This window comes from Sitophilus oryzae, unplaced genomic scaffold (genome assembly GCF_002938485.1).
Source record: "Sitophilus oryzae breed Bouriz unplaced genomic scaffold, Soryzae_2.0 scaffold_815_pilon_pilon, whole genome shotgun sequence".
NCBI classification, from domain to species: domain Eukaryota; kingdom Metazoa; phylum Arthropoda; class Insecta; order Coleoptera; family Curculionidae; genus Sitophilus; species Sitophilus oryzae.
Genome location: NW_022147434.1, coordinates 1478968 through 1498174, shown reverse-complemented (window position 1 = coordinate 1498174; position 19207 = coordinate 1478968). Strand labels below are relative to the sequence as shown.

The window sequence follows — 19207 nt, the reverse complement described above, 5'->3', positions numbered from 1 at the left end:
TAGGGTCTTGTCCTGGCCAGTTAGAAAATGCCAAAATCGTATTTTTAATCATATTTCAATTTTTTCAAATGGAACGAGGATGGCTCATTAGCATATTTGGAAAAAGTATTTTTTACGAATAATTTGGTACCACACACTTGGTATTTCGAGTGTCGCAAATTTTCGTTACGAACCGCAAGTTATAATTTCAAATAAACCATATGCGAAAATGTCAAAAGGTGACATATGATATGTCATTCTATTCAGAGTGTTATTTTCTATCGAATAAAGTAATAGAATGTCGAGGGTGCCATTTAAAAATCAAAAGTTGTAGTCATTTCCGGTGAAACAGGAAGTGACCGAAAACAATTGAATACGTCAATCAATCCTAATTTATGTCATATACTAACATACCAAATCTCGTTTTTTTAACTGTAAAAATAAAAAAGTTATAGGCGTGAGCCACTTTTGAGGCGCACCCGGTATATGGTTCTCCTTACTCCGAGAATTTTTTTACACTATTTCAATGACACCTTGTATATTTTTACAAAGCATAATAATGGCACCTTTAAATTAAATCTATGACAGTTTAGTTTCAGGTCTGTTCTTATATAACGACTTAATTAAAAACTCATTATCTTAATTACAGATCAAACAAACGCGAATTATTTAATAAGTATTTTCTATGTAGGAGAACTGTTATTTCGTTATGTGAATATTTCTTGTGTGAAGCTTGTTTCATTTTACTTCCTTACTCATTATTTTATTTCTATATTATTAGTCCAGGAGGCACTGATTTTCGGTACTTATTTTCCCAGCCAGCTAATACCGATAGAATTATTCTGTATCTTATTCTAAGCAAATTTCATTTACAGGGTGTTTCAAAACAAATGCGAAAAACTTCAGGGGGTGATTCCTTGTTCAAAATAAAGGGTAGTTTGCTTCATAAACGTTGTGTCAAAAGTCAACCATTAGGGAGATATCGCGGTACAAAGATGGCGGAAAAATAATGTTTTTATTTTTTATCTTGAAAACGAAAAGAGATAGACTAATGAAATTTTATGGAAGCATTACTGTTATGAAAACACACTTTCTGGTAATTTTTTCACTTTTTTAAAATGAGTGGAAGGGGTTGAAATAAACTACCCCTATTATTCTTGTTAACAAAATTTAAAGAAAAATCTTATCAAACACATGCAAAAAACTCACCGATTTGAAATTAAAAAATAAGATGTAAAGCATTACATGTCAGGACAAAAAACATTTTCTGATAAAGAATCTAGTGGGCTGCTGTAATTTTTTTAGGAAAAAATCTAGTCGGCCGCTGTTACTTTTTAGGATGTTTCTAATATTATTTTATTTGACATTACTCTACCGCAATACGTTATTATCTAGATTATTATTATTATCGTTATTTTCTTTCTAAGATTCTTAATCTAAAATGTGTTTTGTCCTGACATGTAAAGATTTACATTTTATTTTTAATTTCAAATCGGTGAGTTTTATCAAAAAACACAAGAGATAAAAAGTTTCTAAACAAATTAATCTATCCAAATTAATTTTTTTGCATGTGTTTGATAAGATTTTTCTTTAAATTTCGTTAACAAGAATGATAGGGGTAGTTTATTTCAACCCCTTCCACTCATTTTAAAAAAGTGAAAAAATTACCAAAAAGTGTGTTTTCATAACAGTAATGCTTCCATAAAATTTCATTAGTCTATCTCTTTTCGTTTTCAAGATAAAAAATAATAACATTATTTTTCCGCCATCTATGTACCGCGATATCTCCCTAATGGTTGACTTTTGACCCAACGTTTATAAAGCAAACTCCCCTTTATTTTGAACAAGGAATCACCCCCTGAAGTTTTTCGCATTTGTTTTGAAACACCCTGTATATGTAGAGGGGGGGGATACCCTTTTTCACCTTTTATAATAATAAGTTATAAGATAATAAGATAAAATCTATAATAATAAGTTATAAGATAAGTTATTATAATAATATATTATAAGATAAGATTTATAATAATAAGTTATAAGATAAGTTATAAGATAATAATAATATAAGTTATAAGATAAGCGAGATATAAACGAGGTCAAAAAATGAAACAGTTTCAAATTCGCTCTGTATTGCCGAAACCAAGACGGTTAGGACAAATTTGTGTGGAGCATCTTTGGTTTCATAAAAAAAAACGGTGAAACGGACTATTTTGAACTTTTGATTTTTAAATAGCACCATCGGCATCGATATTATTTATTTCATTCGATAGAAAATGACACTCTGAATAGAATGACATATCATATGTCAACTTTTGACATTTTCTCATATTATAGTTTATTTGAAATTGTAACAAGCGGTTTATAACGATAATTTAACTTGAAATACGAAGTGTGCGGTACCAAATTATTCCTAAAAATGATTTTTCGAAATATGATAATGAGACACCCTCGTTCCATTTAAAAAAATTGAGGTATGATTAAAAATAAGATTTGGGCATCTTTTAACCAGGCCAGTACAAGACACGAAAAACATTAGACGATCAATTCTATTTTTCCAAGGCTCCTTGAATAAAAGTTAGTGTTTTTAACACAACCATGGCACTCTAGATTGAAATTTAAAATATAATTTTTTTAAGCAAAAATGTCAAAAGTTGACATATAATATGTCATTCTATTCATAGTGTCAATATTAGTTAAAAATCAAAAGTAGTAGTTTCCGGTGAAACAAGAAGTAGCCAAAAACAATATTGAATACGTCAATCAATCCTAATTTATTATGTACATATACTGATATACCAAATCTCGTTTTTTTATCTGAAAAAATAAAAACTTATGAGGGGATACTTTTGAGACGCACCCGGTATAGTCTAGGTCGGATCTATATGGACTTAACTGCACAGACTGTATATAGATGGCACGGTATTTTATATAAGGACTGTACCGTCAGAGAGCGTTAATGTATAGAACATTGCGATTTAGATCGTATGTTCAGCCGCGGCAGATCTCGGATGATATTTATATTTTTCCCCTTTTTGTCGTAATTTATACAGTACTTAGTAGGTAACAAAATAAGTGCAAAAGTGATATTTATTAATATTTGAGTGTTTTTATTGTTAAATACGATATATTTAAAGAATGGAAATACAAAAACAAAGGTAAATTCACGTAGAGGCTTGCAACATAACCTCAAATAAATATATTTAGGTTTTATGAACATCTGTATGAGCGAAGGAAAGACGTTGCCGACAATAACCGTGGTTTACCGATGGAAAAGTACTGTGCTCTTATTGAGGAAGTAAAAAATGCCAAAGTTGCCGAAAGAAAAAGTCCAAGAATGCACTGGCTTCTAAAACACTATGACGTATTATTGGTTCAGGGTATGGAAAAACTTATAGTGCCTCTTAATAATGAATCGGTTGATGTAATATATTACGTCCATGACGATGAGTTATTTGATATTCTTCAAGAGGTACACACATCTACAGGTATGTAACCCTTAGCGGCCACATTGAATAATTTTCCTTTAATCGCTACAGAGTGGTCTGGTAGACACTATTAAGTTAGTATTAAATTATATAATTTAAAAAGCATAACATATTTTTTTGTATCTCTCTATACTTTTATGAGTATACATGAGTTAATTAAATATATACCAGGTGCGTCTCAAAAGTGGCTCACCGCTATAACCAACTATAACTTTTTTGTTTTTTCAGATAAAAAAACGAGATTTGGTATATCAGTATATGACATAAATTAGGATTCGTCTTCTCAGAGTGCCGTCTTCATTGTTCATTGAAGGTTGGCAACAATCTCGGCGAACTTCTGACGATCTTGGGCAGCTCGAAATAACGAGTGTGCATCCATACCCGTCCAATCTCTGATGTTTTTCAACCATGAATGTTTCTTTTTACCTATACCCCTCTTGCCCTCAATTTTTCCATCTATTATTAATTTTAACAGCTCATATCTACTTCCACGCATTATATGACCCAGATAGACTGTCTTCCGTTTCTTGGCTATGTGCACTAATTCTATTTCGCACTGGGCTCGCATCAGCAATTGTGCCGTCCAAGGTATTTTGAGAAGTCTAGGAAGAATCCACATCTTAAGGGCTTCTATTCTGTTAATAGTGTTAACCTTTAGAGTGCATGATTCACAGCCATACAGAAAACCTGGTGTACATAGCACTTCACAAACCGGTATCTAAGACTCAGACTTAGGGTGACATTACACAGTAATGGCCGCATCATGTTAAAAGTAGCTCTTGGTTGCTCGATTCTGAATCTAATTTCTATTTCTGGATCTAGGTTGTTGCAAATCTAGGTCCCAAAATATTTGAATTTTTCTACCACTTCTATTCGTTTCCCATATATACTAATATCTATGGGCGGCTCTGAGATTTTTGATATTATAAGCATTTTTGTTTTAGTGGCATTTATTTTAAGGCCGTAACGATCTCCGGCTGCAGTGAGTTGATTTACCAAGCGTTGCAAGGCTTCTGGACTATCTGCTAGTACCGCGGTATCATCAGCATATCTTAGGTTGTTAAGTGTTAGTCACCGTTGATCTTAATCCCATCACTCGGTTCTTTTATTGCCTCTTCAAAAATACGTTCGGAGTATAAATTAAATAACATTGGTGATAAAATGCAACCCTGGCGGACACCTTTTTGTATGTTTGCTGGTTCAGTTGTTATATTTTACTACAGCGGTCTGATTGAATTGAAATTAGTCACCTCCTGTTTCACCGGAAATGACTACAACTTTTGATTTTTAAATGACACCCTTGGTATTTTTTTACTTCGTTCGATAGAAAATGGCACTCTGAATAGAGTGACATATCATATGTCTACTTAGGACATTTTCGCTTAAAACAAAATTGTATTTTAAATTTCAATCTAGAGTAATTTCAAATAAACCATTAAAACCATACTCGAATATGTCAAAAGTTGACATATGATATGTCATTCTCTTCAGAATGTCATCTTCTATCGAATAAAGTAACAAAATACCGAGGATGTCATTTAAAAATCAAAAGATGGAGTAATTTTCGGTGAAACAGGAAGTGACCGAAAACAATTGAATACTTCAATCAATCCTAACTTATGTCATATACATACATACCAAACCTCGTTTTTTATCTGAAAAAATAAAAAAGTTATAGAGGTGAGCCACTTTGAAGACGCAGCCGGTATACATAATAGAAACGATTCTGAATCAGCAATCAAACATTATTTAAAAAAATACGTGGTAAACATAAAAAAAAATATTTACACGTACTATTATACTTGCAGAAATTTAAACATATTTTTCTTGGTCACTGTAGATAAATATTTTTTTTAAACTGTACAGAGATACTCGATGTTTATTTTTATTTTGTAAGAGCACATAAATATAAATAAATAAATAAATAAATGTCTTTATTGTCAAAACATTTTACAATTTGCAGACAAAGGTAAACTAAACAAACAAAGTAAACAAACAAGGTATACAAATAAACAAACGAAAAAAGATAATACAAAACATTATACAAAACATATTAGAGCAGACTTCTCTTTTTGAGTCACTCCCCTTCAGCTGTTGTTTCGCATTCTATTGTATTTTTCAATATTCACCCTAAGTCATAGTTTTCTGGGTATTTTTTTGGTTGAGCAACCTTTTTTTCATTAGATTTGTATCAATAGCTTTGGCTAGATGTTTAAGAAAATCGAATTTGTAATGCTTTGGTGTAGAATAATATATGCATTTATCGTGCTAACGTCAACCATTTGGAAAAAATTGTCATTGGCCATCAATACAAATGTTCTACTATGTATTTATGGTAAATTAGTACATACCTAACTTAATTTGACTATACGTTTATAATAAAACAAACAAATAAATAACAAAAACCATACACTATTCAAAAATTAATGAAAACATACTTACACAATCGCTACACAGTAGTCCGGTAGACTAGAGGTAGAGACCTCTTGAATTTCTACTATATCACACTAATGAGTTTATTCATTTTTTACTTATCGAAAGCCTTATTGGCTTGCAGGTATATGCATCCTGATTACTACAATTATTATTGCAGGCGCTTACGAAATATAGAGGAATGTTTAGCGCGAGGTGTCTGACAGACAACTCTGTAGCCGTTAAGGGTTCATAAACTGCTCCTCAAAAAGTACAGCAAAAGTATTTTTGGTTTTCAGCTTCAAATTGCTCTAACTTTTTTACAATTTAAAATTGACAACTAAAAATATCTTAAAATATATTATTTAGCTATTTCGTTTTGTGGAAATACGGAATATTGATAAGGTCACTTTCTTCACTTATAGGTCATGGAGGTAGAGATCGAATGATGAAAAAAACTAAAGAAAAGTACAAGAACATAGTACGTACTGAAGTTTTATTGTTTATTAACCTGTGCGTGTCATGTCAAACGAAGCAGAAAAGACAAAAGAAGGGAATAGTGTCAAAACCGACGATTTTCAACGATTGGAATTCACGCTGTCAAGTTGATTTGATAGATTATCAATCTCATGCTGATGGCAAATACAGATATGTTCTTGTATATCAGGATCACTTGACAAAGTTTGTTATTTTGCGGCCACTTGAAACTAAACGCTCAGAAGAAGTCGCTTACCAACTTTTAGATGTTTTTACCATGTTCGGAGCCCCTGTGGTTTTACAATCTGACAATGGCCGCGATTTTTGCAGTAAGATTATTGAAGAATTAAAAAAATTGTGGCCCGAATTAAAGATGGTACATGGAGAACCACGCCAGAGTCAGGACAGCCTCGAGTGCGCCAATCAAGATGTGGAGAACATGCTAACTACCTGGATGTTGCAAAATGAAACGGAGCATTGGAGTCAAGGTCTAAGATTCGTACAATTTATGAAGAATTCTGCTCTGCATTCTGGAATAAAAAGGTCTCCGTATGAAGCCATGTTCGGGCGCAAACCAAAAATTGGATTGAAAACTTCAAATGTTCCGTTAGAAGCCATAGATGATGTTACAACTGAAGAACATTTGGAAAACATAGTTACATTTAGTTGTATTGACAATTCGCAAACCGGCCAATTAGAATCGCAGCAATCAGCGATGGACAGTGTAAAAACTGAAAAAGATTTAGAGGAAGTAGTTCAACTAATTGACACTGACAACGCACATACCGAACATGAACAATCGCAATCACTGAAATCGGAACTGAGTGAAGATAATGATTATTGTCAAAAAATCTCATATGCAATGTGTAGCATTTGTTTCAATCCTACAAATTATGAAGCTTTAAATGTTGAAAATGCATCTTCGGAAAATATTTGCAACTGTTGCAATAGAGAGACTAACAAAGCAAATGTCAGAAAGGGCGCCCTTGATGGATTAGAGGTGCAGGCAAAACGAATGAAAGTAATTTCAGATAGCACTCATCCAAAATCGGAGATTGAATTAACTGTAAAAATTCCCGTTCCGGACATCAGTCGTGGTCAAGGAGATGCTAGGTCAGTTTTAGCAGTAGTGCTAGGAGCTACAGCAGATGCCTTTACCGCTTGGGTACGAAACAAGGAGTAATTTCAAAATACTATTGTCGTTCAGAATTCAATACCTACATGTCTTGTCATTTCGACAATTGAAGAAGTCTCTAAAGACGAGGAACTGCCTCTTAGATTGGTGGCTATAGATCAATCTAACCTACATGGTCAAGGATTTAAAAAATGTTATTATAAGACAAAATGTCAATCGAAGAAATGTGTTTATCGAATATAAAATGTAATATGTAACATGCCATAATAGTTTAAATTGTACAAATAAATCAAATAAACACACTCTGTTTTTATTTAAATATCACAGTCATATATGGTCCAGTTAAAGATAGATCTTTTAATCTTTTTACAAATTGCTCAGCTCGTTTGTGGAACGACGAACTCCTTACACATATGGACTAATATCTTCAGACCATTTACATATGGGCTAGTCTTCTTGTATATTATGGCCTGTTTTACATATTGTCAGTGGAAGCGTGTTAACCTGCTAACTCCATTTTCTACGTTAAGTTTTATACGTAATTTTTACGATATATTTTTAAAAAGTATTGAGTTTTTTTCTTCAAAAAAATTTCAATGGGTATTTCGCCACATATAAGAACATTTATACGAGACACTTCAAAAAAGTCTAAAATTACGCGGGCCACATGTGCTAGTGCATTATCCTGTTGAAAAACTGGATTTCTGAATGTTAACAAAAAAGGAAGCAAAAAAATGTGGCCGTAGCACCCCGTTGATGTATCACTGAGCGGTCATGCCACTTTGAATGAATACTAATCGTGACTGATGCTATAAGCATTGGCATCCCATACCATAACACCCACGGTGCAGTAAACATGCCGTTCAATCGTCTCCTACTTATACTAGAACGGTCATCATGCATCTCTAGACAAAATCTGGATTATTGCTCGTTTTTCTCTATTCTACTTCAATTGTTGCCGTAGATGTTATAGGGTCAAGGGTATTATAAGATAAGGACGTTATGAAAACAGTCCGAAAAACATGATAGGCGCAATTTTACTAATTTTACAGGAGAGCACTGGACAGCTGGCGGTTATCAGGTTCTTTCCGTGTCATAAGATTTAACAATTTATATAGCCCTCCAGAGTTTATACATTTTGTAGGGAGCAGCTATACTTACTATAATATTATACAATCTTAAAATTAAGAAATTGGCGCTTATCAAGTTATTCCCCTGGACTCTTCAAATAACCTGATTTAACATTTTGTATGGTTTAAATTTCTGAGACGAAGAGACGCTTGTCAACAATGAAAACTTCTGAGAAAATAAAACTAAACCTTGTTTCTAATCTTATTAATTTATTTTATAGGTTGGCGATATAAGAGATGGCGATTACAAACTACACGTTTCTGGAGCCAGCGGATTACCATTTGAAGCTGACTTTCCACTGGAATTCGTGGAAAAGAGTTACTCCATCTTTATACAAACGGATCGAAGTGTTTATCAACCCGGTTCGACTATTATGTTTAGAGTAATTGCTCTTAACCCAGCTCTGAAACCAGCAGCTGAAGTACGAAATGAGCTACTCCATATTCATATTGAGGTGAGCTAGGGCCAGTGAAAGAAACGTGGCACAAAGACGCATTCTTTAACTCTTTTTGTTATTATTTTATTAGGATGGAAAAGGCAACAGGGTAAAGGAATGGAGAGATATTGAAGCGACCAAAGGTGTATTTTCGGACGAGATAAAACTCAGCGAAAGTCCAGTTCTGGGAAACTGGAATATATCGGTCACAATCCATGGACAAACTTACAGTAAATCCGTCGAAGTTGCCGAATATATCCTGCCCAAGTTCATTGTCGACATTGACGTTCCCAAGCACGTTACGTTCAGGGAAAAAATATTGCCTGTTGCTATAGATACAAGGTAAATATAAAAAAAATATCTAGAAAATTAGACAAATTATCCAATTTCATCACAATATACTCATAGATAAATGAAACAAATTTAGATTGGAAAGTGTCCATAACAACAATAGCTTTCTTCGCACAAGATATCCGACCGGTTGTCAATTGGTTTCTACTGATCGTTGGTTTCCAACTGGTTTTAAACCGGGTTATGGATTAGAGTTCTGCGAACGATCAATCAAAATTAAATGTTAACGAGTAAGACCGTGAATGACGCGACAATCATGATAATTAACCTTTGATAGTTTAGTTTACTACAATGACTAAAGAATATAAGGACATGTAACACCCATATACGGGCTGCAGCAGAATTTGTGACATTAGACGCCATTTGTTTGATGGCGACGAATGAGCCATCAGCTGGTCATCAGCGACAATTTTAGCGGTTTTTAATAGTTTGTGTATAGTATACTTTGTATAAACTTTATTACCATGGCGATTAGTTGTTCAGCTTTCAAGTGTAAAAGCAGCAGCGATAAGAAAGAGCCAGGAGTTACGTTTCATAGGCAAATAAACAGTCCGCTCCACCTTTTTAGCGTTTTCTTAGTTTTTTTATTGAATTCGATAATTATTTTTCTGATATTATATGTAGTTGGTGTGTGCTATACGTCGATACTAGTTTTGTACCTTTTGTTAACATTTTAATACGTTTTTTTCATAATTAATTAGTATGATACCGCCGTATACACCATAGGCTTAGTCAAAACAATTATCAAAAAAACATAAATATCTCTTCAAACAGCTAAGTTAAGAAAAATATGTGCCACGGCACTGTTTGGTGACATGTAACAATTTGCTCTCGGGTGTTATTTATCCTTGAATTCTTTAGTCATTGATTACTACCAAAGAATATTATAATTTTATTAAGATATTCTTTGTTACTACTTATTTATTTTATGAATTGAATGCATGATATAAAGAAAAGAAGGTTTGATCGATAGCGGCTCCAATTTCTTTCAGTTTGCGCATATAACCTGTAACGTCACTACGCCATACAAAAAAAAAACATATTGTTAAATTGCCACTAATAAATAATAGGAAAGAATTAAGGAATGAATGGTAAATAAAATAAATAATTTTCTAGTGTTGTCATAAATTTATTCTTGTCTTATTAAATTTGATTAAGTCTAAATTAAGAAGTCTCGTACAAAATTGTTTCTATTATAGAAGAATTTGAATATAACACCCCAAGTTCTGGTATAAAATGTTTTAATAAATATTAAACATTTTTGCTACATCTAATTGTTTTATTTATATTGATAGAAAAATCTTTTGTTTTTGTTCCTGCGTCAATTCTTAATCAAAAATGCGTATGACTCAAAGGTATGACTAAAACTAAGAATTTCTTACTGGCACGCGGATTGTTGTGACAATTAGAAATCAGTTGGAAACTCTAAATTTTTGTTCTGCGCACGTTGGACGTTGGGTTTCTGGTTAGGAATAACGAATTTTGCTTCTGCGAACGCTTAAACATCATGCGCATGCGTCGGACCATTGTAAACTATTTTTGACTGATCTGCGAACGAAGATAATGTAGAGATAAGATAAATAATAAAAATATAAAATAGATAAGTTATGGTTATTAGTTAATAGCATACGTATCGGATACGCTACTGGAGCACTAAAGTTAAATTGACGTATCTTAATTATTTTAATCACGAAACAAATACAAGTTGTAAATATATTAAAGAAAATGCAAGAACAAATACCTATATAATTAGTAAAATTTAAGTAAATTTCATAAATGTTTCGTAATATTTTAGGAGTGGTGTATTTCGACATCATTTTTCATTTCAACACGTCCATGAGATTTTTTCGCAAAAAAATGTTGAAATTCGTGCATTTTCTTTTAAATTTTCTTGTATATTTTAGAAAACTTTTTAGACCTGCCTCTTCACCGCAAATTTTCCCACGGTATAATTTCTTATTCTCTAATATTACCATGATTAACGGCTTTACGGCTCTACTCTACGGTTAAGGCACTAAAAGGGAAAACGGCAAATACAGAAAAAAATCCGGTGGATCTCAAATTTTTTTAAAAATAAATATATTTTTTTTAATTTTCAAACTTTAATAACTTGGTTATTTTGAACTTGCTTGAAAAACGGTAAATAGAAAATATATTTTTTCCTTACCGAGATCTACCAACCCTGAAAATATTAGCACTTACCAGGGAAAAAGTTATTCCATTGTTTCCCTCGAACCTTTTTGATCGAGATCTACCGCACGCTGTACAATCCACTATTTTACAGTCTTTTTTGATAAATCCATAGTGTCAATAGTGTCACTGTTAATTAAGCTCTGACACAATTTCCTTCTACTAAACAAAACAGATTGTAGGATAACAAAAAATAACATAAAATAACAAAAATAATAAATAACCTAAAATTAGCTCAGAAAAGATAAATACACAAAATTTAAAATCAAATTCGAAGAATGATGTCAATTCTGTCTATCATGCATGAAGACAGGGAGATAGCATTACACTCTTTCCTTAATCTTTTTATTCAAAGAGTTTGAAAATAGTTGTCATGACATCGCTTCAGTCTTTAATGCATTACTAGACCTGTAAAAATAGTGTCCATAATTTTATAAAACAATGAAAATGATTTTAACAGGTACAGCTATGGTAAGAAAGTTTCGGGCGAAGCTACTATCACCGTCTACCCAACAATTTACTCTGGAGTAATCCAGCCTATTTTCCAAAACCCGATAAGAAAAGTGATCAAGATAGATGGTGCGACTCGTGTCGATTTTGATATAGAAAACGAACTTGGATTGAATGACGAATACGAAAGAACTGTTATAGTTGATGTAACCATCGAAGAAGCTCCGACAGGTCGAAGGCAAAACAACAGCGTGGAGGCGCATATTCATAAGTATAAGTATAAAATGGATTTGATTAAGACGGCGGATTACTTTCAACCAGGACTAAAATATACCGCTTATGTTAGTATATGCATTTAAAATAATACCATATCCGACAATAGTGCGTCGGGCATCTGTAGCTCCTAGAATAGAATACTTGAAAATTTTGTAAAATGCAAACCTAAAGTATTCAGGAAAATATTTTAACTTCTGTAGGGAGGCTTAAAAAAGTATTAGTGGATTTGGAAGATTTTTTTTTAAATGGAACACCCCATATATTATTGCTTTGTTGACTGCCTTTCAGACCACTTTACATAATCCTAGGATATTTTTTCAGAGACATTAATAAATAAATAAAATATATATACTTTTCAGCAGATATTTGCGGTTTTGTATTTCATATGGCATTTTCCACAGTAAATTTTTATCAAAATCTCCCAATAATTTTTCTCTCGTATTTTACCTTTGAGAGAGCCATTTGAAATAATACTGTGTGTACCATTAAAAATTTTGATATAGTTTAAATATAAAAAATGTTCATTTTAATTTTCCATCTAATAAAAAAATAATATACAGGGCGTTCCATTCTAAATAAAACAAAGAATAATTATTTTATATTTTAGAAGTTTGGCGTAGAATTTTGAACATCCTGTATGATTTGCGATTACGATATTTATAGCAAAGTAAGTTTAGACCATCTAAAGTAAATACCTAATATAGTTTTGATTTCAGGAGAGTTCTTGTATTTTTAATATTTTTTTAAGAAAGGCTGAAAATATACATTTTTTATTTATTTATTAATATCTCTGAAACTATCGAAAAATATTTAGTCATATTTTTGGATTATGTAAAGTGATCTGAAAGGAAGCTAAAAATGCAATAATATACAGGGTTATCCATTAAAAAAATAATCTCGGTCCACTCACACGTTTTTGAGCCACCCTGTAGAAGTAAAAATATTTTCCTGAAATACATCCTTGTACATACTTTAGGTTTACACTTAAACAAAATTTCCAAGTTTTTTATTCTAGGAGCTACAGATACCCGACGCACTATTGCCGGACCCTGTATATTATTAAGTAGTGGTAGTCGTAAGATATTCATAAAAATAAGTAGTAAGCTAACAACTGCTGAAATTATTTTTTAGGTAAAAGTGAGTAATCACGACGGTACTCCACTGAGAGATGACGAAAGAGATGTGGTAATTCGGCATGGGTATTCTAGAAGAGACGAAATTTATGAAGAGAAAACTCAGAGGCTGGATAAAAATGGTGTGTTAAAACTGGAATATGCTACACCTTCCGATGTAACTAATACGACAGCACTTAGAATAGAGGTAAAAAAAATGTTTATATTATCATTTATTGATATACTGGGGATTGAAATACTTTTCTTAAAACGACATGTGCGCCACTGACTTTTTCTCTTGTTAGGAAATCGTGTAGGCCGTTTAATGCCGATTAAAAGTTGTCTCTTGATATTTTGTTGATTTAGATCTCCTTGATCAGATAACCGAAATTTTATTAAGCACACTTATTAATAATCACTAAAATATCAAGAGGCAATCTTTAATCGACATTAAACGGCCTATACAATTTCGCCAACAAAAGAAAAAGTGTAGAAAAATATTTCAGTGATAACCCGTATGCACGTCCCTGGTGAACCTGTCGACACTTTTTTACCACAAAAAAAAATGTAGCACTTACTTATAGTAACTTTTGCACTTCAAATTTTATTCGATTCGCTAAAAGCACTTGGAAGAAAATTCTGACAGACCGAAAAAAATGAAGATTTTAACCTTCTGTAAGTACGAAACCAAGCAGAATCGGACCTACGTCGATATAAAAAATAAATCTTATTTTTACTTGAGGGATCTCCCCTCGAGATATGGCACATATTTTTGAATCACCCTGTACATTGTTAAAATACTTGCACTTATTTATTTCAGTTACAACTTGTGTACTTAAACAACTTATTTTTGATTACCTTGTTAATATAGTAGTAATAGGAGTTGTTAAAGCAAGTAATTAATGTTGAATGATCAGCGAAAAAACTGATTAAGTATAAACTGTTATTTTCAGGCCGAGTACAAAGACTTGAAGGAAAGGATTTCACCAATTCCGGCTGCAGTATCTTACGGAAACACCTACTTGCAAGTCAATTTGGAAACGGAAAAACGCATTGTCAATTTGGACGTCGACGTTATTGTGAACTGTACCGAACCAATGAAGTACATCAACTATGTGTTACTAGCTCGAGGTAAGACTAATCAGAAAGGATATTATTTGGTTGAAAAGAAATTTTGTTTTTTTTTGTTTGTCATTTTGTTATATTGTGACATAGTTCGAGTTGTCCGTAACTATACAGGGTCCGGCAATAGTGCGTCGGGCATCTGTAGCTCATAGAATAAAATATTTCAGAATTTTGTTTTAGTGCAAACCTAAAGTATGTACCAGGATGTATTTCATGAAAATATTTTAACTTCTATAGGGTGGCTCAAAAAAGTGTGGGTGGACGTGGATGATTTTTTTTAAATGGAACACCCTGTATATTATTGCATTTTTGGATTCCTTTCAGATCACTTTACATACACCTAAGATATAAATAAATATATTTCGATAGTTTCAGAGATATTAAAAAATAAATCAAAAATATATATTTTTCAGCCCTTCTTAAAAAAATTATTAAAAATACAAGAAATGTTCTGAAATCAAAACTATATTAGGTATTTACTTTAGATAGTCTGTACTTATTTTGCTATAATATGAATATAAAATTATACAGATGTTCAAAATTTACGCCAAACTTTCTAAAATATAAAATAATTTTTTGTTTTTTTTTAAATGGAACACCCTGTATATTATTTTTTATTAGATGGAGAGTTTAAAATGAACATTTTTTGTATTTAGAGTATTTCAAAATTCTTAACGGTTTCGCAGATACACGCAGTATTATTTCATATGGCGCTTTCAATGGTAAAATACGAGAGAAAAATCATTGGGTGGCTTTGATAAAAATTTACTGTGGAAAATGCCATATGAAATAAAACCGCAAATATCTGCGAAACCGTTAAAAATTTTGAAATACTGTAAATACAAAAAATGTTCATTTTTTAATTCTCCGTCTATTGAAAAATAATATACAGGGTGTTCCATTTAAAAAAACGAACAAAAATTATTTTATATTTTAGAAAGTTTGGCGTAGAATTTTGAACATCCTGTATAATTTACGATATTCATATTTAGAGCAAAGTATGTACAGACTATCTAAAGTAAATACCTAATATAGTTTTCATTTCAGAACAGTTCTTGTATTTTTAATAATTTTTTTAAGAAGGGCTGAAAAATATATATTTTTGATTTATTTTTTAATATCTCTGAAACTATCGAAATGTATTTATTCATATCTTAGGGTTATGTAAAGTGATCGAAAAGAAAGCCAAAAATGCAAAAATAAACAGGGTGTTCAGGTTTTTGAGCCACCCTATAGAAGTTAAAATATTTTCCTGAAATACATCCTGGTACATACTTTAGGTTTGCACTTAAACAAAATTCTCAAGTTTTTTATTCTAGGAGCTACAGATGGCCGACGCACTATTGCCGGACTAGTATAGGAGCTGGCAAACATTGAGGTGAACGATATTTATCAAAATTTTCACCTACATGGTCTAATTATACATGGTATAGACAAATTAAAATCGACCGTCTGCCGTTTCAAAGTGGCAGCTTTAACTAGGGGGATGCAGTTAAAAAAGGGTGGTTTTAAGATTTGGTGAACAATATTGATCAAAATCATATTCACTTACTTAAAGAAGCAACTTAAGAATGTGCCGAAATCACGTGAGCAGACGATTTATTTGACAGCTTAACCCTGGCAGACGCCTGTCAAAGTGGCATATTTTACGGTAAAGTGAAAGACAATTATTACACATTAATTTTGGTGGATGTATTCCCCTATTAGTAGGTTAACTAAAAACCATATGGCAGACGAAATATTTGACAGCGTTTATGTGGCAGACGCTGTCAAAGTGACAAGCTCACTCTTAGTAAACAATATTTATAATCGCTTAAATTGGTAAAATAACATAAAGTACAAGGGTATTTTTTAAATTTAAGAAAGCAGACGACCTATGTGACAGCTCAACTTTGACAGACCCTTGTCAAAGTGACATATTTTACGATAAAGTGAACGAAAAGTATTACACATTAATTTTGGTGTGTGTATTCCCTTCAACAAATCAACAATCCAGCATCATTCTAAAAAACATTTCTTAAAACTATAAAACAGGATTTTAAAATATTGCAAATCAGCCTCCCATTTTTATTCTTTCACAAATAAGTAACCTAAATAAGAGGGGGAGAACTTTAATAAATCTTAACGTATTTATCTAAACAAAAATAAAACAAAAAAATATCTCCTACAAATGAATCTAGTTCAAACATCGTTTCCAAAAAAATATTTCTTAAAACCTTAAAGCAGGATATGTAGTTATATCAAAGACTAATAAGTTCCCAAAAACTTGTTGAAAAATTTCAAAATACAAAATAAGTCGTTATCTAAGATATCACCATCGTCGTCACTTAATTCAACCAATATTGCGTCGGCGTCCCCGTCCTCGTCACTTTGGTTAGTTAAATAAGATTTATGCAAAATATCACCAAGTTGAACGGGCGTTTGAGGCCCTTCAAACCACAATATATCGAATTTATTTTCATTCAGTATCCAACCATGATTTAGAGACAATATTATATCTGATGAAATTATTGATCAACTTGACGACATTCAGAAAACAATAAATAACCGTGAAAATTTCTCACCACAACTGGAATATATTTTAGAACAATACAATAAATACTGTGGAGAAACATTAAATGGTAAATATGGAAAAGCAGCGCAATTTTGGTATACCTATATGCATCTCATACAGATTTTTTTTGACTTTTCCAGAAGCATTAGGACTTTTGAGCCATATAGATCGATTTTATTTAAAATATCATCTATTTTCTTTGTATTTAATCAGCCTAATTATTCTAGGTGGACAATAAAGTTTCACGACAATCTTCTGAAATTCGAAAATAAATATCCCAACTTTAAGAGAGAATTTATGAATGGTTGTTTTAAAAATTTTGATAACGACCATCTCTTTAACATTGCAACCGGAAAAGCTGCTGACATAAAGACTGAAGAGTTTTTGTTAAATATTTTAGAAAATGGAAATAATTCTCGCTCTAAATTTGTAGAAGAATGTGCCATCGACATCACGAGACTTGAGAAGCCGATCAAAAAAAATCAAATCAAAACCTTCGCAAACGAAGGGGTAAAATATACGCTTCGTCAAAAAAATTCCATTTGTGAATTAAAACTGGAAAGAGACTTATTTAGCAGGATGTTATTGCTTTCAATTGATAATAAAATCGATCTTGAGCTGGTTCTTAGTTACCCTTTCACGCCAGACAAAAAAGCAAATCTATTACACATTATAGAAAGCTTTGATACGAATCCCGAAGATACGCCTTTGATTGGTTCAATTATTGTTGACGGATTCTTTTCTTTACATCTCCTCAAGGAACCTCCTACAACATTTCAGGCTCTAGCTAGATTTATTTTAGCTAAATTGTGTGCTTTACAAGGAAATGAGCTGCATTTAGTTTTTGACGAGGTTTTTGATAAAATCGTAACACCTTCTTTGAAAGATATTGAACGGCTACCTCAGTTTTTCGAGAAGAAAACTTTGTTATCAATGGACCTAACCAAAAACGGCCTTCTAATTTCTTAGCATCTTTGAGGCAGGATAACTTCAAAGGAGCGCTTGTGACATATCTTGTTGAAGAGTGGGAAAAATAACTGTTATTACCCTATAATTAATGATAAATCTATATAATATAGTTACATATTATGTAACAATTGATAATCATTGCTATAAATTTTATCAGAAAAACGAATATGTTATTAAGGAAATAGCACAAGAATACTATTGTGAGCATGAAGAGGCCGATACTAAAATGTTGTTTCATATAACAAAAACTGTTTGCAAAAATATAGTTATACGAACTTCAGATACAGATATTGCAGTTATTGCATTAGCGCATGTTGACCAATTTAAAAAAGAAATAAGCTTGTTTGGATGGAAACTGGTCAAATTTCGAATAATTCGTTAAGATATATTAATCTTACAAAGATACAGGGCTCTTTAGGATCAACTCTTAGCCAAGCACTACCAGCATTCCATGCATTTAGTGGTTGTGATTACGAAGCCTCATTTTATGACAAAGGAAAAAAGAAACCTTTTGCAATATTAAAAAATATATAGCAATCAAACTCAAGCTGCTTTTGCGTCATTGGGGTCAAAGCCATTTAAAGACATCCCTCAGGAAACACTAAATACTCTGGAAGGCTATGTTTGCAAATTATACTGAAAACCAAATTTAAAGGATATAGATAAGGCCAGAATGGAATATTTTATTAAAACTTATGGATGCATATCAGAAAAAAATCCAGTTTTATTAAAGTAACATTTTAATGCTCAAAACTTTCCCCCCTGCAAATCAGTATTATTGCAAAAAATTCGAAGGACCAACCAAATTGCTGCAATTTGGACGAATGCAACCAAAGCTTTTACAAAATTTTACGATCGACTAAATAATGGTTGGATATTGAAGGAAAATAAATTCGATATATTGTGGTTTGAAGGGCATCAAACGCCCGTTCAACTTGATGATATTTTACATAAATCTGATTTAACTAACGAAAGTGACGACGACGGGGACGCTGACGCAATTTTGATTGAATCAAATGACGAGGAGGGTGATTTCTTAGAGGTATAAATAACGACATATTTTGTATTTTGAAATTTTGCAACAAGTTTTTGGGAACTTATTAGTCTTCGATATAACTACATATCCTG

General features: G+C 32.1%; 2 protein-coding genes across 2 annotated transcripts in view; both read left to right on the top strand.

The window, feature by feature from the left end:
- The window catches only part of LOC115889447 (CD109 antigen), an 86889-nt gene that overhangs the window by 37936 nt on the left and 29746 nt on the right, over positions 1-19207 (top strand). Inside the window, exons 3-7 of the mRNA XM_030909430.1 lie at positions 8837-9070; positions 9144-9394; positions 12054-12384; positions 13451-13639; positions 14385-14562. Coding sequence (XP_030765290.1) covers positions 8837-9070; positions 9144-9394; positions 12054-12384; positions 13451-13639; positions 14385-14562 — 1183 coding nt within the window. The remainder of the gene's footprint in view (positions 1-8836; positions 9071-9143; positions 9395-12053; positions 12385-13450; positions 13640-14384; positions 14563-19207) is intronic.
- On the top strand, positions 2944-7778 carry LOC115889448 (KRAB-A domain-containing protein 2-like). The gene is made up of 3 exons (XM_030909431.1): positions 2944-3131; positions 3181-3461; positions 6299-7778. The coding sequence occupies exons 1-3, from the start codon at positions 3112-3114 to the stop codon at positions 7531-7533; spliced, it is 1536 nt and encodes a 511-aa protein (XP_030765291.1). The 5' UTR covers positions 2944-3111; the 3' UTR covers positions 7534-7778.

Coding starts and splice junctions, on each gene's coding strand:
- LOC115889448 (XM_030909431.1), top strand. CDS start 3,112: ATGGAAATACAAAAACAAAG. Junction 3,132..3,180: donor ATGGAAATACAAAAACAAAG/GTAAATTCACGT, acceptor AAATATATTTAG/GTTTTATGAACATCTGTATG. Junction 3,462..6,298: donor AGAGGTACACACATCTACAG/GTATGTAACCCT, acceptor CTTCACTTATAG/GTCATGGAGGTAGAGATCGA.